This window comes from Ovis canadensis, chromosome 19 (assembly GCF_042477335.2).
Source record: "Ovis canadensis isolate MfBH-ARS-UI-01 breed Bighorn chromosome 19, ARS-UI_OviCan_v2, whole genome shotgun sequence".
Lineage (NCBI taxonomy): Eukaryota > Metazoa > Chordata > Mammalia > Artiodactyla > Bovidae > Ovis > Ovis canadensis.
Window position 1 is genome coordinate 70,558,349 of NC_091263.1, and position 21,649 is coordinate 70,579,997.

Below are 21,649 nucleotides of genomic sequence, written 5' to 3' on the forward strand. Positions count from 1 at the left end.
TTCCCCAACCAGGGATCGAACCTGGGCTCTTGGTAGTGACAGCGTGGAGTCCTTACCACTGAATCCTTAACCAAGGAATTCTTGTACATTTTTTGGAAAGGAGTTTTCATAGACTCATGTGCTGCCATCTTTCAGGTTCTCAGTCTGAAATGATGTATGTGACATTGTTTAGTTGTATTTGTTTTGGGGCTTTATAAAATGGTATAGTATAGCTTATATAAAATTAGAAAACATTTGCTCCTTGGAAGGAAAGCTATGACAAACCTAGTCAGTGTATTAAAAAGCAGAGACATCACTTTGCTGGCAAAGGTCTGTCTAGTCAAGGCTATGGTTTTTCCAGTGGTCATGTGTGGATGTGAGAAGTGGACCATAAAGAAAGCTGAGCGCCGAAGAATTGATGCTTTGAACTGTAGTGTTGGAGAAGACTCTTGAGAGTCCCTTGGACTGCAAGGAGATCCAAGCAGTCCATCCTAAAGGAGATCAGTCCTGGGTGTTCATTGGAAGGAATGATGCTAAAGCTGAAACTCCAATACTTTGGGGACCTGATGCGAAGAGCTGACTCACTGGAAAAGACGCTGATGGTGGGAAAGATTGAGGGCGGGAGGAGACGGGGACAACAGAGGACGAGATGGTTGGATGGCATCACCGACTCAATGGACATGAATTTGAGTAAACTCAGGGAGGTAGTGAAGGACAGGGAAGCCTGGCGTGCTGCAGTCCACGGGATCGCAGAGAGTCAGACATGACTGAGCGACTGAATAGCCACAGTGAGTCTTCTGTGAATTGCTTTTTCTGCAGGTGTATTTCCCTGGGGTTGCTCCACGTTTCTGCATGCAGTCGTGGCACATCTGGACTGTGCATCTTATCCCCCTACACTTTGTAGTCACAGGTCAGGGCTTCTGTTTTGTTTCCTGCCTCTGTCTTTTATCCGAACTCCTGGGAAGTTTCCTTAAACTTACTTTCCAGTACTTCCCTTAAAATATTTTATTTCTTTCATGGTTTACAGTTTCTAAGGCCTTTTTTTCTTCTATGAATACTTTTGTATAATATGCTTTCCTATAGTAAAGGTTTTGTTTTCTTCTGTTTCTCAGGATTCTTTTTCTCCCTATATTGTCTCTTCTCTTCAGAGCCCTTCCGTTTTCCGTTTTCCTGGGTGTTTTAGTCTTTGGTTTTTTGGTTACAGCGTTTTCTCAAGTGTCTGGTCATCCTTGGCTCTTTCTTCATATTTGAGGGAGGTGTTAAAATGCTGTGGGAAGCTCTCCTTTGTGAAAGCTTTAGGTGATAGTTTTTACTATAGAGTGATTAGGCAGAGACTCATTTTATTGAAGACCCCTTTTTTCAGCTCTGCAGTCAGCTTTTCCAGACGAATTGTTCAGACTTTTGCCTTAGCTGGTGGATGGGTGGTGGTGGTGGTCATCAGCCTGGCAGCCTGTTTTGCTGGAACACTAGGAGGTAGAGGACTGAAATTCTCATTTATCAGTGTAATCCTTCTGTCCTTAGAGTGGTTCCTCGTTCTATCCCTCAGAGTTTAGAGTCTCTCAGTCAACAATCCTTCTCATCCCTTGTTTGAGTGTTCCCCAGAAAATAAACCCCTGGACTGATCACCTTCTTGTGCCTTACGAGAATGAGCTGCTGAGCTAAGTGCTCACTATAAATACTCATATTCAGTCCTTATGTTTTCAGACTCGACCCAGTGCCCTTGTCTTTAGAGTAACCCCTGATACTTCTAAATCCTGACCTTTCTATACTTTTGGCATAAATAGGCTTGCTTCTTGTTGATTGCTTCACACCACCCACTCCCCTGCCAAGTACTTATGCGACTGAAGGAAACCCCAAAGCTGTCCTTTATTACTGGACCATCGTTCTTTACCTCCCAGAGAGTTTCATTGACATCCTTATCTGCTGCTCTCTCCTCTCAAGTTTGCTGTGCCTTTCTGGTTGTATGCCTTTTATTACTTCAGTTTTAATAGAAAGCCAAGATAAATATGTTTAGTTCATTGATTCCTCTCTAAGGAAGCTTTTATTACAATAGAAATGTGAGGGACTTTGATACAGACTTGCCTTCTAAAGTCCTCTTTGCCCTCAAAGTAGAAATCACCAAAAATTTCATTTCTACTGGTTGTAATCCAGGTTAGCCTGTGTTTCAGCACATACAGAGCCTTTTGAAACCTAGGGGGCCACTCATGTACAGTAGGAAAGACTAGGATCCATTTGTTTCTTCCTGTAGCCACTAAAAATAGCATTCCTGTAGCAATTTTGCAGTTATCTTCTGTCTCGGATTCTTCTCACTAAACAGCTAAACATGAGCTTCGTTCTCCTTTCATTGGTCTAGAGTGTCATAGAATAATCTTTTTAACGTTTGAATTCAGATATTAAAGCTTAGTTTTCCAAATCCTGATTTGGGTGAAGGAAATCTAGGTTAAGTGTAACCTAGATTACACTTAATGTAATGTAAGTTTGATTTCCTTAATCTAGATATCTTAATCATACTGAAGTATTACTTTAAGCCATATGTAATTGCCAGTAGGTAAGCAAAATCACTGCAGATGGTGACTGCAGCCATGAAATTAAAAGACGCTTACTCCTTGGAAGAAAAGTTATGACCAACCTAGGTAGCATATTCAAAAGCAGAGACATTACTTTGCCAACAAAGGTCCGTCTCGTCAAGGCTTTGGTTTTTCCAGTGGTCATGTATGGATGCGAGAGTTGGACTGTAAAGAAAGCTGAGTGCCAAAGAATTGATGCTTTTGAACTGTGATGTTGGAGAAGACTCTTGAGAGTCCCTTGGACTGCAAGGAGATCCAAGCAGTCCATTCTAAAGGAGATCGGTCCTGGGTGTTCTTTGGAAGGAATGATGCTAAAGTTGAAACTCCAGTACTTTGGGGACCTGATGTGAAGAGCTGACTCATTGGAAAAGACTGTGATGCTGGGAGGGATTGGGCGCAGGAGGAGAAGGGGACGACAGAGGATGAGATGGCTGGATAGCATCACCGACTCGATGGATGTGAGTTTGAGTGAACACCAGGAGTTGGTGATGGACAGGGAGGCCTGGCGTGCTGCAGTCCATGGGGTTGCAAAGAGTCGGACACGACTGAGCAACTGAACTGAACTGAAGCAATTTTAGCCTATAAAAATGGTAATTTTGTGTGATTGCAACGCAGCAAAGTTAAAAGATCTTAATAGTTTAGTTAACAGACCTTTTTGTCCAATGTAGGAATTTGTTCTATAGTGTTTTTGGAAACATTCCAGTAGGAGGAAAGGATGAGATAAAATGATAGTGTCAGGCTAAGTAAGAGAAAAAGTTGAGGTCCCTAGTCAGTATACCTGTGTGTCTTAGAACTACATCAGGGTTCCTCCAGTGTTCTAAAAGCTCCACACTACTGAGGCTGGAGCCTGTAAATTCCATGGAGTGCCAGTTAGATACACAGTGCCTGTGAATTTGCACACTAACAGCATATTCCCTGAGTCCCTGGCTGCCAGGCTACACGAATCTGTAGGGGATTTCAGCAAATATCAGTTTAGCTGGAATAATATTACTTAATTTTGTTCATTCTGTGTACAGCCTTCATGTATATTTCCTTAGGTTGGTTAAAGATTGAACTTTAAAATGATAATATGGCTGCCAGTGTGGCTTAAAACATAGTAGAAATAAAATATACAACAGTAGCAAGAAGGACTTCGGAGGATTGTTTGGAAGATGCTTAAGGTAGCCTGGTAACCCTGTAATTCACATGGTACCACTAAAAGAATAACACAAAAATGCATTAAAAACTAATAGACAAGATTAAATGAAATATGAAAAATGCTTGATTCATAGAAAAGAAGAATAAAAGAATAAAGAACACATGGGACAAATTTAAAACAAACAGTAAAATGGAAGTAAAAAGACAGAAAAAAATGTGAGCACTAACCAAAAGAAAACTGTTAAAACTGTGCTAATATCAGGTAGGTTATAATATAATATATATAATAATATCAGACATTAAGGCACTTGGTATTGCTGAAGATAAAGAATGACACTTCATAACGCCAGGACGGGCCTCTCAGCAGGAAGACATAAGAATCCCCAGCAACCTTCTCTTGTTGTTTGGTTTGTTGACCGTACATATGTGGTCTTTGGGTCTTTTCTTTTCACGAGTGTTGTCATTTTTCACTGCTAGAGATGTTTCTGTGGCCTGTGGGGTAGGAATTGCTCCTTTGTCTCTCTGACTTGTGATAATGTTCATGTTCAGCATGCTCTGGGCAATGTAAACAATTGCATGGGGGCCCCACTTGAGAGAACAAAACCTCAGGATATAATTATTTCATTTAGAGTTGTAGTTATTTTTAATGTAATTATTGTCCTTTACAAAAGGCCACCTGTGAGAAATAGAATTTAGATGAAGACTAAGAAGTTACATTTTAAAGAATTCTTTTTTAACATGGTATGAATATGAGTAATAAGATATTATAAGAACAAATCAGAAAGGAGTAGCTGCTTGTCCATTTATAAGGATTCTTGGCAGTAAGCCTTTTTTTTTTTTTTTTTTTTTGTACTAGGTCTGTAACACCTTGCAGTGATATGTCACTGTCAAAACTCTTCATTTCTGTCTGGAGAGAATGTCCTTTTATTTAGAGGATATTCCATTTTTTCTGGGGGGGGGAAAAAAAGAGACATCTGTTGGTTGATATTCATGCCTAAATGCAAGAAAAGGAGAAAGGCTTAAGGAAACAAAAGTGCTGAATCAAGGAGCGTATTTGGAAATAGACAGAAATACAGCTCATGTCACTTTTTAAAAATTGTGGGGAAAAGCACGTAACAAAATATACTATTTTAAGAGACTTCCTTGGCAGCAAGTGGTTGAGACTCTGCATTCCCACTGCAGGAGGCATGGGTTCAGTCTCTGGCTGGGCACTGAGATCCTGCCACTCAATGTGGCCCACATTTTCAAAAATTTACTGTTTAAATGTGCAAGTTAGTAGTGGTAATTATATTCACTTTGTTGTGAAATAGAGCTCCAAACCATTTCATCTAGCAAATCAGAAACTCTATACCCATTTTAGAAACTCTTCCTGCCTTCCCTCCCCTCTGCCACTGGTGACCACCGTTCTGCCTTCTGTGGACGCTGGCTACTCTAGACACCTCACGGGAGGGGAATCATACACTGTTTGTCTTTTTCTCACTGGCTTATTTCACGAAGCATAATGTCCTCAGGGTTCATCCATCTTGCAGCATGTGACAGGATTTCCTTCCTTTTTAAGACTGAATAATATTCCCTTGTGTGTATAGACCACATTTTGTTGATTCATTTATCTGCTAGATCTTTGGTTTGCTTTTACCTCTTAGCTGTTGTGAATTGAACACTTGTTTTCTGGGTTTGGTTTTGTTTTGATAGTAGTCATCCTTTCAGGTATGAGGCACTATCTCATTATGGTTTTGATTGCATTTCCCTGATGACTAGTAATGTTGAGCATCTTCTCATAAGCTTGTCAGCTGTCTTTTGTCATCTTTGGAGAAATGTCAGTTCACATCCGGAGAAGGCAGTGGCAACCCACTCCAGTACTCTTGCCTGGAGAATCCCAGGGATGGCGGAGCCTGGTGGGCTGCCGTCTGTGGGGTTGCACAGAGTCAGACACGACCGAAGCGACTTAGCGGCAGCAGTTCACATCCTCTGCCCATTTTTTCATCAGCTTGACTTTTTGTTGTTAAGGTGCATGCATTCTTTATGTATCTTGGCTATTACCCCCTTTTCCGGTGTATGACTTGCAGATATTTTTCCCATTCGCTAGGCTGCCTTTTCATTTTGTTGATGGGTTCCTTTGCTTTGCAGAAGCTTATTAGTTTGATGTATTCTCATTTGTTTATTTTTACTTCTGGTGCCTTTGCTCTTGGCGTCAAATCCAAGAAATCATTGCCAAGACTGATGTCAAGGAGCTTACTACTTAGGTTTTCTTCTAGGTGTTTTATGGTTTCAGGCCTTATGCTCAAGTCGTTAATCCATTTTGGCTTAGTGGTCTTATTTTATTCTTTTGCATGTGACTGTCCAGTTTTTCCAATACCACGTATTGAAATGACTGTTACAACAGTTATTTGAAATTCTTTGTCAGTCACCTCATAGATCTGTTTCTTTAGAGTCTGTTTCTGGAGTTTAATTTTGTTCCTTTAATTGGGCCCTGCCTCTTTGTTTCTTTATAGGCTTTGTCGGGTTTTGCTGAGGCACTTGAAAAAATTTGGAAAAAATCACCTATCCCAGCCTCTCAAGCCTTTGTCTAATCTCAACTCCCCTTGGGCTTTGCCTGCAGAAGTACAGCTCCAAGCTGCCTCTTGCGCCTTGCTTACAGTGTCTTGCAACTCTGGTTCCTAGTTCTCTTAGTGCTCAGAGTTATCCAGGACAGAACCAGTCCCTTAGAAGGTTTCCAGACAGGCCAGAGTTGGACATGAGGTCTGTTTTGCTTGTGTTTCCCAGGGAAGAGTCCAGGCATGACAGTTTTCTTCCTGGTTGCTCCACATCGTGCTCTGCAGGGAAAGTGGCATGAGTACAGAATGCCAAACACCGCCATTTTCCTACCCCTTTCATTGAAATCTTGTGTTGGGTTTACAGTGGCCCAGGTGCTGTAACTTCTTGTCTGTCTATTGTTGTTAACTCAGTGGCTCTGTGAGGGAAGGAGGGCCAGTATTTCCTAGTCTGCCATTTTGCTGACATCACTGTCCCTGGTATCACTTTTTGAAGTATGAATACTGCCAGATAATGATTCTCTTTATAAGACAGGTGGGAAAAAGGGAATCAGAGATGGAATATTTTGGACTTGAGTAAGGTGGTTGTCCTTTGTGAGGTTCATATATGCAAATTGAGAAGATGAAGTCTAAAGCAGTATTAGCCTGTCTAATGTTTTATTTTGGAATAAAGAAATAAAGTAAGCCTATCAGATAAGACCATGTATTGTTTTAAAGTTTTCAGGGCATTTGAGAAATATTTATTGATTGCCTACTGTGTTCAGTTCAGTTCAGTCGCTCAGTCATGTCTGACTCTCTGTGATCCCGTGGATTGCAGCACACCAGGCTTCCCTGTCCTTCACTACCTCCCTGAGTTTACTCAAATTCATGTCCATTGAGTCGGTGATGCCATCTAACCATCTCATCCTCTGTCCTTCCCTTCTCCTCCCGCCTTCAATCTTTCCCAGCATCAGGGTCTTTTCAAATGAGTTAGATCTTCCCATTAGGTGGCCAAAGTATTGGAGTTTCAGCTTCAGCATCAGTCCTTCTAATGAATATTCAGGACTGATTTCCTTTAAGATGGAGTCGTTGGATCTCCTTGCAATCCAAGAGACTCTCAAGAGTCTTCTCCAACACCACAGTTTAAAAGCATCAATTCTTTGGCCCTCAGCTTTCTTTATAGTCCAACTCTCACATCCATACATGATTACTGAAAAACCATAGCTTGGACTAGATGGACCTTTGTTGGCAAAGTAACGTCTAGGTTGGTCATAGCTTTTCTTGCAAGGAGCAAGCATCTTTCGGTTTCATGGCTGCAGTCACCATCTGCAACGATTTTGGATTCCCCCAAAACAAACTCTGCCGCTGTTTCCCCATCTATTTCCCATGAAGAGATGGGACCACATGCCATGATCTTCATTTTCTGAATGCTGAGTTTTAAGCCAACCTTTTCACTTTCCTCTTTCACTTTCTCAAGAGGCTCTTTAGTTCTTCGCTTTCTGCCATGAGGGTGGTGTCATCTCCATATCTGAGGTTATTGATATTTCTCCTGGCAGTCTTGATTCCAGCTTGTGCTTCCTCTAACCCAGAGTTTCTCATGATGTACTCTGCATAGAAGTTAAATAAGCAGGGTGACAATATACAGCCTTGATGTACTCCTTTTCTGATTTGGAACCAGTCTGTTGTTCCATGTCCAGTTCTAACTGTTGCTTCTTGACCTGCATACAGATTTCTCAAGAGGCAGGTCAGGTGGTCTGGTATTCCCATCTCTTTCAGAATTTTCCACGGTTTGTTGTGATCCACACAGTCAAAGGCTACCATGCATAATACAGTCCACTATGTATAAGGTACTATGCAGTTGGGATACAGAAAAGATGAGGTGTAATCCTCCAAGGTCCTTATTTTTAATTTGATGAAAGGCAACCTTAATGCATAAAAAACTGTATAATAAGACAACATCAACACACAAAATATAAAAGCATAAGAACCATCACTATGAGCTACGCAGAAGCAGAAATGATAGTGAACTTAAGTGAACAGGAGTGGCTTCCAAAAAAATGAGTTTGAGTTGGACCTTCAATAGCTAGGATCTTATCTTAATGTCTCACCTGGGGCGGGGGGGTGGGGTGGGATGGGAATCACACATCTGACAGCAGGCCTGAGTAGGCTTGTATGTTTGAACTAGCAGAAATGTGGAAATAATCTAAATGATTATCAAGAAAATGCACAAATAGATTCTTCCATCTATACTGTGAAATACTATATAGGAATTAAATAGTGGAGATCCATATGTGCTGTCAGAATTTTCTAAGTAAATCGAATTTTTAAAAACAGATAGCGTAGCTTATTTGGGTTGCTATAACCACATATCACAGACTGAGAAGTTTATAGGCACCAGGGTTTATTTCACACAGTTCATATGCTAGCCATTCGAGATCTGTGTGCCTGTGTGGCTGGGGGAGGACCCTCTTCTGGGCCTCAGACTTCTCATCGTATCCTCACATGTTGAAAGGAATTAGAGAGTCTGGGATCTCTCTTATAAGAGCACTGGTCCCACCTGCTGACTGTAGCATATCTCAAATACCCTGCTTTCTAATACTATCACACTGGGTTTTAGGATTTCAACCTAAGAATTTTGGGGGGACATCAACATTCAGACCACAGCAAAAGAAGTTTCAAATAATATGTATGGTATGATATTAGTTGGGTTAAAAACAAAGCAAGCTAGCATGCATGTAATACTGTGTACTTTTATAAGTACATAGTATATAAATTCATAGTAAAAAAAGGATAAATTGATAATAGTGGTTACAACAGTTAAGCATTTATAAATCATTTGCAGAATTAAAAATAAAAAGTCCAAATGAAAATTTATCAAACACTATTAGTGGTTCCCTCTGTATGGTGATATTATTCACAAATTTTCTTTATATTTTACCATATTTTCTGAATTTTTACAAGAAGCATTTTGTTGGAAAATGTTAAATTATAGAGAGTCATAAGTGGGAGGTAAGTAATTGACAGATAATTAATAAAATTAATAATCACGAAGTGAAATAGGAGAACAAGAAGAATTAAGTGGAAAAACCCAGGAGTTTAAGAGTAAGGGAGATGGTTGAGGAAGAAAGAAGGAAGTCCAGAATGTCTTAGAAGCTTTTGAAGTTTTATAGAGCCATTAAGCATTGCCTTATATTTTTAAATCATTCGTTCAGTAAACATTGATATTTAATGAATAGTTGGCCTAGCAGGTGCCAGAGTTCCTTACCCTAAGAAGCTTATGTTTTGATGAAGGTGATACAGACAAGGAAATGACTGTTTGAGGAGGACTCAGCAGGGTGGAGAAGCAGCTCATGGAGGCTGACAGAGAAGGCTTTCCCGAAGGGACAGAAGTGTCAGCAGAGCTTGGGAGCGAAGCTGAAGGTCATGCGAGAGGTCTGGAGAGAGAAAGCGGGGACCAGCACAGGAAACACCTTGTAAACCGTTCTAAGAATGTGATTTTATAGTGTTTACATATTTCAAATACATAATCTCGCTGTATGTTCTTAGCAGAAGAGCCAACAGCAGGCCGTTGTTGTTTGGTACTTAGCAGGTCCTCTCTAGTCCTCCTCCCCGTCTCCCCTCCCTCTGCTTGTCGCCCTCTCCCTTGCCGTGTATTCACTGCAGGTGACACACGCATGGGTTTACAGGGAAAAATAATCACAGATCCCCAAACGATGCTGATGTAAAAGGGGGCAACCTTAATTCAGCGTATTTGAAAGAGCTATGTCCAGTTCATGAAAATAAATATGTTAATTTGGCATGGTTGGCTGCCCTTTAAATCAGCCGTCACAATGAGTTAGTTATGGTATTAAATACGATTAGATGTTGAAAATTATTTTTGTCATCAGTATCAGTTAACATCTTACTACCAAATAAAGTATACTTTTAGGGTTGTTTGTATTGACAGTGGCTGGAACCTTTGCAAATAACTCCATAAGGTACTTAAGCAGTTCTTAGGTAGATAAAATATGGTTTTTGAAAAGAAAAAAAAAAAATACGGTTTTTGGGATTCCCAAAAGAAATTCTTCCTGCAAGAGAGAAATATCATTCAAGGGGCCTGAACTGCCATAGGAAATGCAGCAACTGAAGATGTTATTTACTAAACTTTTTGTAAATAGATTTTTCTCTCTCCTTGCTTTAAAGGCAAACAGTAGCTAAAACAATCATAACTTGTATAAAGAGAGAACCTGTCAGATTATTTGTTAATGATGGGGTATTCCCGTTTGGGCAATTTATAGCAAAATGGCTAACGTGCAATTTAGAAAGAAAGAATACATGAATTTTGTTATAATCCCCATTCCATTCCACAAAGAAAAAATATTGTGGAAAATATTATGACTTACAACACGGTGCGTTGTTAGTTTGGGAAAACTGAATTTTACTTACTGCTTGATTCACCCCTCTGTGTTTTTAACTTGTGTTTTTTCTTCTGCCTGGAATGCCCTTCCTCTTTCTTGTCCACTTGCAGAATTTCTGCCGACTCTGAAAGACTCCTACTTTCCGAGTTTATCCGTCCCCTGCGAAGTTGATCTCTCCCTTCTTTGTGCCTCCTCTGTCCCTATGTTATAGCACCTGCCGCATTAATGACAGTTGTTTTAAGTTTTCTGTGTTTCCTCACTGGATTGTGAACCTCCTTAACTAAAGGGAATGTTTCCTTCTGTACTGTCTGGTGGCATTAATGCTTGTTTGGCCTGAATGAGAGGGGCTTTCTGCAATGACATGGTGCTGCATAATGAAAGCCTGTCTTACAGTTTTATGGATTGACTGGTAGCTGGCACTGTGCAATTACTTCTACTGGGTTATCACAGGAAGCTGGTTAAAACCCACAATAATGTTTGAACAATAAGATTTATTTAATAGAACTCTGTTACGTTGGACGCCAGCAAGATAAGGGGAGGAACTGTAAGCATATTACTTTAGGTGTGCCAGGCTGTAGGGAGACTCCCTCATAGCAAAGTATAAAGGTTCAAATTTTAAAATGGAGTAATTATACAGTTTGCAACAAAAGTTTACTACGTATCTTCTGTGGTGCTCTTTGTAAAGTGCATTCTAAATTACTAAAAATAGAAAGCATGATGTAATGGGAAGAGTAGTGTTGTGAAATCTGGGTATTTGGGGTTCTAGTCCCAGTTCTCTTGCCTGGAGAGTCCCATGGACGGAGGAGCCTGGTGGGCTGCAGTCCATGGGGTGGCGAAGAGTCAGGCATGACTGAGTGACTTCACTTTCACTTTTGACTTTCATGCATTGGAGAAGGAAATGGCAACCCACTCCAGTGTTCTTGCCTGGAGAATCCCAGGGACGGGGGAGCCTGGTGGGCTGCCGTCTATGGGGTTGCACAAAGTCGGACACGACTGAAGCGACTTAGCAGCAGCAGCAGCAGCAATCCCAGTTCTAATGCTTTTGATCTTGGTCTACTATTTTCATCCACAAAGCTGTGAGATGCCTCAAAATACATCAGATTTAGAGATTCTCATTTTTCCCCTAACAGCTCAACTTACTGAGGATCTTCTCAGGTTTGTTTGTTTTTTTAAATCATTTTATCAAGGAATGAATTGCAGTCATGCATTCAAATTATATTTAACAGGCTTTATTGCATTTTAAACAATTAGAGATTTATCTTTATTTTAATAGGTAAAAAATAAGTAGGTTCCTCCTAGAAAGGAGACATCATCCTTTTTAAGTCTTATGGGCTTCCCAGGTGGCCCTAGTGGTAAAGAACCTACCTGCCAATGCAGGAGACATAAGAGATGCAGGTTCAATTCCTGGGTCAGGAAGATCCCCTGGAGGAGGGCACAGCAGCCCACTCCAGTATTCTTGCCTGGAGAATCCGTGGACAGAGAAGCCTGGCAGGCTACAGTCCATAGGGTTGCAAAGAATTGGACACAGCTGAAGTGACTTAGCACTTGTGTGTCTGGCACTTTGAGGACGTATACCTTGTTCAGTTATGATTGATATTTAATGTGTACTTAAATATCATTGACATTTTTTTCTAATTCTTTTTCCTATTTACTCTTTTTATTTTTTGTGGAGGTGGGGTTAGCAAGACTCTTACAGCAGTGATCTGGGATTCTAGTTGCTTTTATCAGAAATGCCTCATGTTTAAAGATACTTTATCTTGGGAATTCCCTGGCAGTCCAGTGGTTAGAAGTCCGTGCTTTCACTGCCAGGAGTGTGGGTTCAATCCCTGTTTGGGATTAATTCTGCTTTCCCTGGAGAAGTTTGCTGAATACTTGGTTTCTCTCTTTGTAGGAGAAAAGTGGAGGTAATGGTACTCTTACCTTTTAAAAACAAAACACACAGAACTCAAGTTCTTTGTCAGCCTACTTTCCACTTGGAATTAAATTTCAATCAGTTAGTTTAAATATTAGGTTGCATTGCATACTCTGAACCTAGATACGAAGAAGGCTTCACTTTCAATCAGATCTGTTGATCTAATAGTTTTTTTAAGCTTTGGAGTTACACAAAAAAAGTTCAGTTAAATATGTGCAGTCCATTTCTATTCAGAGTTTGTAGAATAAACTTTTTATGTATGCATTTTGGTTAGAAAAATTTGTGGGAGCCTTGGCAGCCTGATTTTTTTTTTAATTTGGTATGTCTTTTCTACTCTTCCTAAGGTACTCTGAAATGTGTCATATTTTAGATGAATTTTTAAAGACTGGTCATCATATTTGCTGATAAGTAGAAACAGTGGTATGTGATTCGGGCACAGTTGAGGATATCCATTGCATGAAGATCTTTTCAAACTCGTTTTTCAGTTTTCTCTTTTGAAGAAAAGAAATTTAGAAATACTGTATGGTTTACTCATAATAATATTGAGATTTTTAGAGAGAATATCCCTGCTTTACTTATCATAGTTGGATTTTAGTACCTATTTCACCGAGTTTGAGAAGTCAATGGGATGATAGATGTGACATGCTCAACACAACAACCGCACATAGTAGGCTCATTACACAAAGGCTTTATGTAGCCTGACAGGTGTTCATATGTGACAGGGAATTGAGAGTCACAGGCTCAGAGAAAAATTAATATATGCCCCCAAATTCTGCCTTGGTCAGTTATTAAATTCATTCAGAAGTCATGAAAAATTTGCAGAGGCGCATATAGTGTGGAAAGTTTCATTAAAATGACGCTGTATCCTCCCATCGGCCGTCTGGAAGCAGAATCCAATAGATAGGAAGAGACTAGTAAATGACAGCAAAATACACATGGATTTTTTTAATCTTTGGCACTGCCCTCACCATTGCCATTTTTTCATACCTTTCTACCTTCATTAATTCAGCCTGATCTGTTCCTTTTGTGTATGTAGACGTGTCGTTAAAGTTACTACCTTGTTCTAATGAGAGAGGGCAAGCATCCCAGGAGACAGGCTTAGGTTGTTTTAACTTCGTGACGAAGCTGAAGTCGCCCCGCACCTGACATTCCTGCCCCGGGCCCCTCCCCATGAGTAAGAGGAAAGGCTTGGCCCATCGCTTAGACAAAGCCGGACGGCTGCCTGCCGAGCCGAGCCACCGGGGAGAGACTCCTCCTCTCCTCCAAGCGGGGCTCGTCTCCCAGGGTTTCGCCCTGCAGCCGACCTGCGGTGGAGCCTGAGCAGGGGGTGCTGTCGGGGCCGCGGACCCCCGCCCCTGGGAGGCCCCGGGGGAGGCGCCGGCGCAGCGACCCGGCTCCTGCAGGCAGAGCGGTGCCTGCCGACCCCAGCGCGCCGCTCCCCCTCCCGCTCGAGAGCCAGGTTGTCCCCGGCTCTCAGGTGGCACCGCGGCCGGGCGGCTCCCCTGGCCGCCTGCCGGCGATCTGGTGGGAAGGGAAGGGGTGGTCCTTCTGCCCGGACCCCTCTCGGCTGACTCACAGGAAGTGCTCGCTCTCGCAGAGCCGGGATCCCGCCCTCCCCCTCCGACGTGGGCTCTGCCCTGTCTCCCCTAGAACAATGAAGGGCTTCCAAGTTTGCTGAGTCTCCCGGCGCGTTCCTCCGGCTCCCGTGCTAGCCTGCAAGATGTTTTGCCACCGACTTTTGCAAGAAGCGGCCTCGGAAAAAGCCCTTCCCTTGGTGGATCGCTTTGTGTGAAGAGTCCTCAGGGTGACCATGGTTCAGCGCTTCAGCCTCAGGAGGCAGCTATCCAAGGTGGGTAGCTCGGGTGTGCGTGTGGAGGGGAGCTCGCGCCGGCTCCGGCGTGGTCTCCTTGTCCTCCGGCACGGTTCTTCTGTCAAACCTGCCTCCTCCGAGCTGAGGAGGGGCTGGGGGAGGAAGCGCTGCCTTTTGTTCTTTCCTCAGACAGACACAAAGGTTGAAGCCTGCACTGGGAACCCCAGATTTTGTTCCCTCGAAAGGGGAGCTGTCATCTGTGAATCTGGAGGAAGTTGTAGTCCGCTTCTCACTTAGGGTTTCTAGAGTGTGTGCGGGGAAAGAGAGAATAGTGGGTAAAAAGTGCCCATGTTTAATTAGCAACTCATGTAGCCGCTCTTGACCAAAATGAGAAAACCTTATTGGTCTGTGGAATCAGTGCTTTCATACAAAAATAAATGTCAAACTGGGGAAAGCTCCCAGAAAATAGTTCGGTAAGTGTGACCAGCCTGAGGATGTTACGGTGAGTGGTGGTATTAAGAAACTCACATACGCCTTCATTTAAGGAGCAGGTGACAGGCAGTCGCTGGAAGGCTGAGGAATCAATTTTTCCTGAGTTGTGCTGACAAAACACATTTCATGTGTGCAGCTTTGGGGGAAAACTTATTTTAATCCGAGAAAATCAAATTGAAAATTAAAAAAAAACAAAAACAAAAAAAGCAAAGCTCTCTGAGAAGAGGGGCTGCTGGTTTTATGGATCACACTTGGCAGTGGCCAGCCCTCTGCTCACCATTTATGGAGCTCTCTTAAGTCAGTGCAGAAACTAGTGAGAAGACAGGTGTGCTAAGAGTTGCGCCTATTTCAAAAATTATTCTGTTTGAAAAGCTCTTTTTGAAAAATGTAGCAGTTGGGTGGCTGGATTTGTGTCAGAGTCCATCCTCTTCATGCATGCGTGCTAAGTTACTTCAGTCATGTCTGACTTTGTGCAACCCTATGCACTATAGCGCCTCTGTCCAGACAAAAGCTAAAGCAAATAGTAAATCAGTAGGTATTCTACACTTCGTTAGTGGTTAGTCAGAATTGTTAAATCCTGAAAAGCATTACTATCTTAAGGGGAAACCTTTAGTTCCTCACAGGTGACCTCAGTGTAAGATGTGTGCATTCAGGCAGAAATGAGCAAGGCTCTTGCCTCCATCCCTTTGTCAAAAGTCATCTTTTTTCTTGGATCTCCAAGCTGAACAAGGACTTTTTTGGAGTATTATTATAGAATAAATTTTCCTTGCTTCCCATGTCTTCATTCCAGGTTTATGTATGATGGGAGTGAGGAAACGGGAAGCCTCAACATTTCTCCCTAACAATAAAAAGAGTCATTTTTGTATCTCCTTCATGTGAACTTCCAGAACCACGTGTTTTCAGATATATAGTACAACTGAAAAGTGGAAGATGTATAGATTGTCAGAGCACTGACGTTTCTGCATAAGAGTTTTTGAAACAATTGAGAACTAGGTGATAAGTTTCTAATTAGGAAATAACTGCTCTCTAGGTATTTTGCTGTCAGTATTTCTCTCCCAATTATTTTGTGAACTTTTAATATTCATTTCACTCTGTACTCTACTCTTGACCATGAATTATAGGGGGGAAAAATGTTCTTAGGGGAGCTAGGAGCACATCTTCTCTATAACATGAAGAAATAAAAGGTACAAATTATATACTAGAAAATATATACAAATTATACAAGAGATAACCTCTTTCAGTTCTTTTTTCTAACATCCCTTTCCATTTTAACATGGTTTCTGGGTCCTAAACTGGATGGTGAGGACTAAATCTAAGGAATTTTGTTTTCTATCCTTAACATAGTAATAATTGAAAAAATGCAGTAATGAATTGAAAAAAATAATATTCTTAATTGTTTCTGTATGGCCCTGAAATATGGAGTAGAAACTGAAAGTCTATGTCAAAAAAACTTCTTTTTTAAACTACAGTGAATACACAGTGCCTCTATTCTGTCTTTTTGGCTAAACCCACATTACCTGAAAACAGAGGCCCTGTTGTACCCCAGTGCATGGTATTTCTAGCACACATTGAACACTCAAAGTGAAATTGGCTATTTGCAGGTCAAAAACAGTTGAACAATGATAGTTTCATATGATTCCAACTTTAGGAACAAGTGTTTTTTCCAATAAGGAATAATCTTCCACAAATATAGATTTATCTTAGAATGATCTCATTTTAAAAAGCAATTTCCTATCTTGACAAGAAGAAATACTCAGATGATCATCTTTAAATTTTGTTGGGAATTTGTTGAAAGAAAGTATTTATACATGTTTGCAGTGATTTCAAACCCAGTATCTAATTTAGACACTTTTTACCTTTGGTAGTCATGTTTACTTACACTGGATGTTTGCCCTAGAATATTAACATGATTCCTCCAGGCTAATGGATATTGACATCTGAACTAAGTAAAAAAGGAGGGAGCAAATTAAATAGATGAAGTAAAAATCTTCATTAAAAAGAGACATGCTCAGTTGTCCTCTTTGACCAGATCCCAGTTACGTGCCTCAGACAAGTTATTTTTCTTTGCCTTCTAGTTCCTTTCCTTTGCCGTTTTAAATTATTTTCTTCCTTTAAAGTTTTCTCACATGTGACTTCAAAAATACTAAGGAAAGCTTTCCCCTAAGTCCTCTTCATGAGCCAGCTGAAATAGTCTGAAACTTGCTAATTTGGACATGACAGTTACTTCTCTTAATGATACTTCAGCTTAGATGATACCAGCTTCATTTTGCCATTTAAGAAACAGGTTCAGAGAAATTCATTTTCCCAGGATCAGCCAGAGATAGAGTGTCAGGTTCAGCTTAGGTCTAACTCCAAGCCCGTTCTGTCTCCGCACACCACCTGCCTCCCTAAATTCCTGGCATGTTGACTGGCCTCCTGTCATGGTCTGTGATCTCTCTCCATGCGTATAGAAAACAGCATAGTAATAACTTAGGTAATTTCTTAAGGAGCAACCCCACAGGGCTGAAATTAATGTTTGAAAGGGTTTATCAGTCACACTTGGTAAGTGTCTTCTACAAAGTTACATTATTTGGCCAGAGAAACATATTGATTTGAGTAAAATAGTTGATTTAATAAAGCCGTATTAAATGTAAATTGAAGCTTAACTGCATGTACTTACAATGAAACGTTATGAACTATATTGCCTTTTTAAAAATGTCTATTAAGGAGAAGAATTTACTATTGAGTTTCTGTAATAATATTTAATAATGTTAATACAATGAATTAAACATTCAGACAGTCTTATTTTAACTCATTCTTGGCTGTGCTGTCGTCCCCCCCTCCCCGCCCCACTTTACATGGGTAATAGAAAATCAGTCTTTTCTATTTCAGAAACTTTAGGTTTTTAGAAGGTATGATAACTACTGAGGACGCTTTAAGAAAATAGCTTTAAGGTTGTTTCAGCAAGATTTAGAAAGTATGATAAATGCTGAGGAGGCTTTGAGAAAATAGCTTTATGATTGTTTCAGTAAGAAAAACATACTTTTATTTTTTAATGACAATCATTTCTGTGATTCACAAATAAAAATTATATAATTGTGAACTCTTGCTTCCATGTCTTTTCAACTCTTTAAAATCCCTGCTTCCGTAGGTAACCAGTTTCTTGTTTAGCCTTCGACTGTTTGTTAATGTATATGTAAGAAAATGTGAACATGTATGTTCTGACCTTTCTAAAATGCAGGATAATGTTTGTTCTAAAATAATAGCTTGAGCTTTGTTTGGGGTTCATGTTTATTTTCACATTTACACAGGAGGCTTACTTCCTTTAGGACAAGTAAAGCCACACAGAATGTACTTTCTATATAACAGATAATTAAAATAATAGTACATCAAAGATGATTTGATTCTTTTTCAATCATACCACATTTCTTTCCTACTCAGTTGGAGATCTTTCTTTGGCTATATTAAAATTTTTCATATGGCATAAAACATAGAATATAAAAATCATACCAGTAAATTCTGGGTTGCCCTGTGAAGAGATTAATGGCTGAGAAATAGGAGATGTGGGACTTTTTTTCCCCCCAGTTCATCTGTTGACTTATTTATTGAAGTTATTTAATTCAGACTTGTAGAGCACTTGAAGGTATTTTTGTCTAAGAAATTTATTCTTGCCCTTCCTACATTTGAGACTGCCCTGTTATTAGGTGTCAGTTTGGTACCAGCTTAAGAAACTTAACATTTAGAGAAGTGTTGATCATAATCTGAATTCTTAATAAAAAACTGTTATATTCTCAAATGCAGTTTCCTTTGAATTTCTGCTTGCTTTCTGGGTTTGTGACCTCTGATAATGCACATGATTGATTTAATCATTATATGAATGTGTAAGAAATAAGGATTCTCATTTCCATTTTAAATAATTAAGATCTTATAAAAGTATTTTGATGGCTACAGTGGTAAATTTTATGTATTTTTACCACAATTAGAAAGAAAATATTTTGAACCCTTCTAAAAATTGAAGGCGGGAGGAGAAGGGGATGACAGAGGATGAGATGGTTGGATGGCATCACTGACTCAATGGACATGAGTTTGGGTAAACTCCAGGAGTTGGTGATGGACAGGGAGGCCTGGCATGCTGCTGTCCATGGGGTTGCGAAGAGTTGGACACGACTAAGTGACTGAACTGAACTGAACTGAACTGAACTGAATGATAAATACTATATCGGTACAGCAAAGTAGTATTTTATGTATAGGCGTGGGAGTCAGTACCAGATGGATGCTTTTAAGTAATGGAAATGTATACCTCTCTTTTTCATGCTTTTAAAATTCAGTTTTCTCTGAGTTACTTCAGACATCAACTAGTTTCATACTTGGAAATATAGTGGTTTATGTTTGTATTTTGGAGGCTTAAATGAGGTAGTAGTGTCATCAGCATTATAAGATCATTCTGATATATTACTTAACCAAAATAAGAAGACTGGTGGATGCTGCTCTACTGTTACATGAAACGAGACCCTAGTAAAATCAGTTCCATGTATTGTGGATGTGGTGGGAATAGGTAAGAAATAGAGCATGGCTTTCCTGTTCAAATATATTGGCGATAATAGGCTGAAGTAGAAAACTAATTTAAAAATACGTGTATTATATAATTCTGAAATGTTTTCATGATGTTGATGCCAGTTTAAATTTTAAAAATAACAAGTTATTGGCTGTAGATCTGAGAGACTGGAATATGTTACCAAGAGCAGATAGTAAAATCTCCTTGGGAGTGTGTTGCTTTTTTGTTTTTTAAGTACATAACTTTCATTTGGTGTCGCCTTGAATATCATTGTCCTAAGTGAGATGGCTATATTAAATGACTCTATTAGATTCTTTGAAGTTCGAACTTGTTTACCAAGAACTGTTAGTTTTGAAAATCAATAAGCTGATATCCTTGAAAGCACTTTGGAAACTGTGAAGCACTATATTAAAGCACTGTATTAAAGATTATGGTGTCTTCATTATTCTGTCATTCTGTAAGTATATTTGAAAAGAAGTGATGGTTCTTTAAAACTGTATTTTCAATTAGGCACACATACACACACACCCTTTTTTTGGTACACATAGACCCCTCTATCTTTGGATAGGTAACAGTGATTGCCTCTGAGAAGAGGACCTGGGAAACTTGGGTTAGGGGTAGGAAGGAGACTCGGTTTTTAAAAATTATTTACCATGTATATACACTTTCGTAGATAACAGTCTGAGTTAAATGTGTTTAAAGATCAAAATGTAGAATTGAATTTCATTATTCTTCAGTGAAAACCATTGCCAGTAGTTTACTTAAGGTTAATGGTTAAAGGTGATAGTCTTCTGGGCTTGGAACTTTATCCCAACCATCGATGTTATTCTCAGATTGAAGATAGCTTTTGCATGTAACATAGAAGTTTGTAGTACAGGGTTACTAACCCTTTAAAGTTTTTTTAGATGAACCTGTTTGGAGTTAACCGTACTATTTATATACCGTTTGCGGAATGGTATATAAAGGCAAGAAGACATTTTACTTGTTATATCTGTATATAGAAGTTGTATGTAATACTTACTAAAATACTCTTGATTTGGCTTACATGAGAAAATTAAAAGAATTTGCCCTTTTGGACACCCTGGGGTTAGCGAGGCTAACCTCTGCTGTATACATGGACCTGTAACAGTCCTGCTGCAAAACATGTTGAACAAGAAGAGTGCAAATTGAACTTACTTTGTGGTAGCACAGGAAATTGCTATTAAATTTCAGTCTGTTTCCAGCTAGTGTTTTGTAAGAAGTAGATTACTTTGTGTGTATTAGAAGTTTAGTGTTTGAGAAGAATCCATGTTAAAGCCAGCAGTGTCTAAAATCCAAAGGTAACACATATAATAAACATTTCATGGCTTTCATTTTGATTTAATAAAATTTATCCCAAAAGTATATCTTACTGAAGTTAAGTGAACTGTGGCTGGCTGTGTGACTTTAGACAAGTAATTTGACCTCTCTGAAGCTTTTTCCTCATCTGAAAAGTGTTATCTGGGATCCCTGAAAGATGCAAAATTCTGTGATCTGTTTGTGAGCTAGATTATAGTCCCAAGAAAAATGACTTTAGATCGCAAATGCCAGAAAAAATATCTAGTTGTATACCAGGAGAGATCTAATTTTATACAGTTATTCTTGGCTAAAGTAAATAAAAATAAGTTTATGACTTTAATGGATAGGCTTAGCGTTTAGATGCTAGCCGACTCCAGATAATTCAGATTTGAAACTAGCAAGAGAATTACACTTGTTAGAGTCTGAGCGCTGAGATGATAAACATTTCCTCTGCCTCTTCCTTGTCAGGAGAAAATTTAAAATTTCTCTGTGGAAACACACATTTCTTATAATGGAAGTTTACCTTATACAGATTTTCTTTGTATGACGGTGTGTTGGAATTCAAGTCCTTTTTCTTGGACAAAACCCACTCCTCTTAAGGGAAAGTTCATCATAACTAGGGTGGCGGGTGTAAAAAAGGTAAAAAGCTAAAATAAGCTTTTTATTTTTATAGACTATTGTTTTGAACCTGAGGTAGGCTTGAGAAGCCCCATAGAGGAAGTGAGATTTTACCTGGACCTAGACTCTGATGCTGGGAGGGATTGGGGGCAGGGGGAGAAGGGGACAACAGAGGATGAGATGGCTGGATGGCATCACTGACTCGATGGACGTGAGTCTGAGTGAACTCCAGGAGTTGGTGATGGACAGGGAGGCCTGGCGTGCTGTGATTCATGGGGTCGCAAAGAGTCGGACACGACTGAGCGACTGAACTGAACTGAAAGGATTTAAGGGCTTCTCTGGTAGCTCACACAGTAAAGAATCTGCCTGCAGTGTG

The 21,649-nt window shown here is 40.0% G+C and overlaps 1 protein-coding gene across 21 annotated transcripts in view; it reads left to right on the top strand.

Moving 5' to 3' along the window:
• The window catches only part of TMCC1 (transmembrane and coiled-coil domain family 1), a 156,545-nt gene that overhangs the window by 61,481 nt on the left and 73,415 nt on the right, over positions 1 to 21,649 (top strand). For 2 of the 21 annotated variants that reach the window (XM_069560962.1, XM_069560963.1), the window contains exon 6: positions 14,153 to 14,351. The exons of the other annotated variants lie outside the window; for them this stretch is intronic. In XM_069560962.1, the coding sequence (XP_069417063.1) occupies positions 14,313 to 14,351 (39 nt within the window). In that variant the 5' untranslated portion in view covers positions 14,153 to 14,312. The remainder of the gene's footprint in view (positions 1 to 14,152; positions 14,352 to 21,649) is intronic. 21 annotated transcript variants of the gene reach the window in all.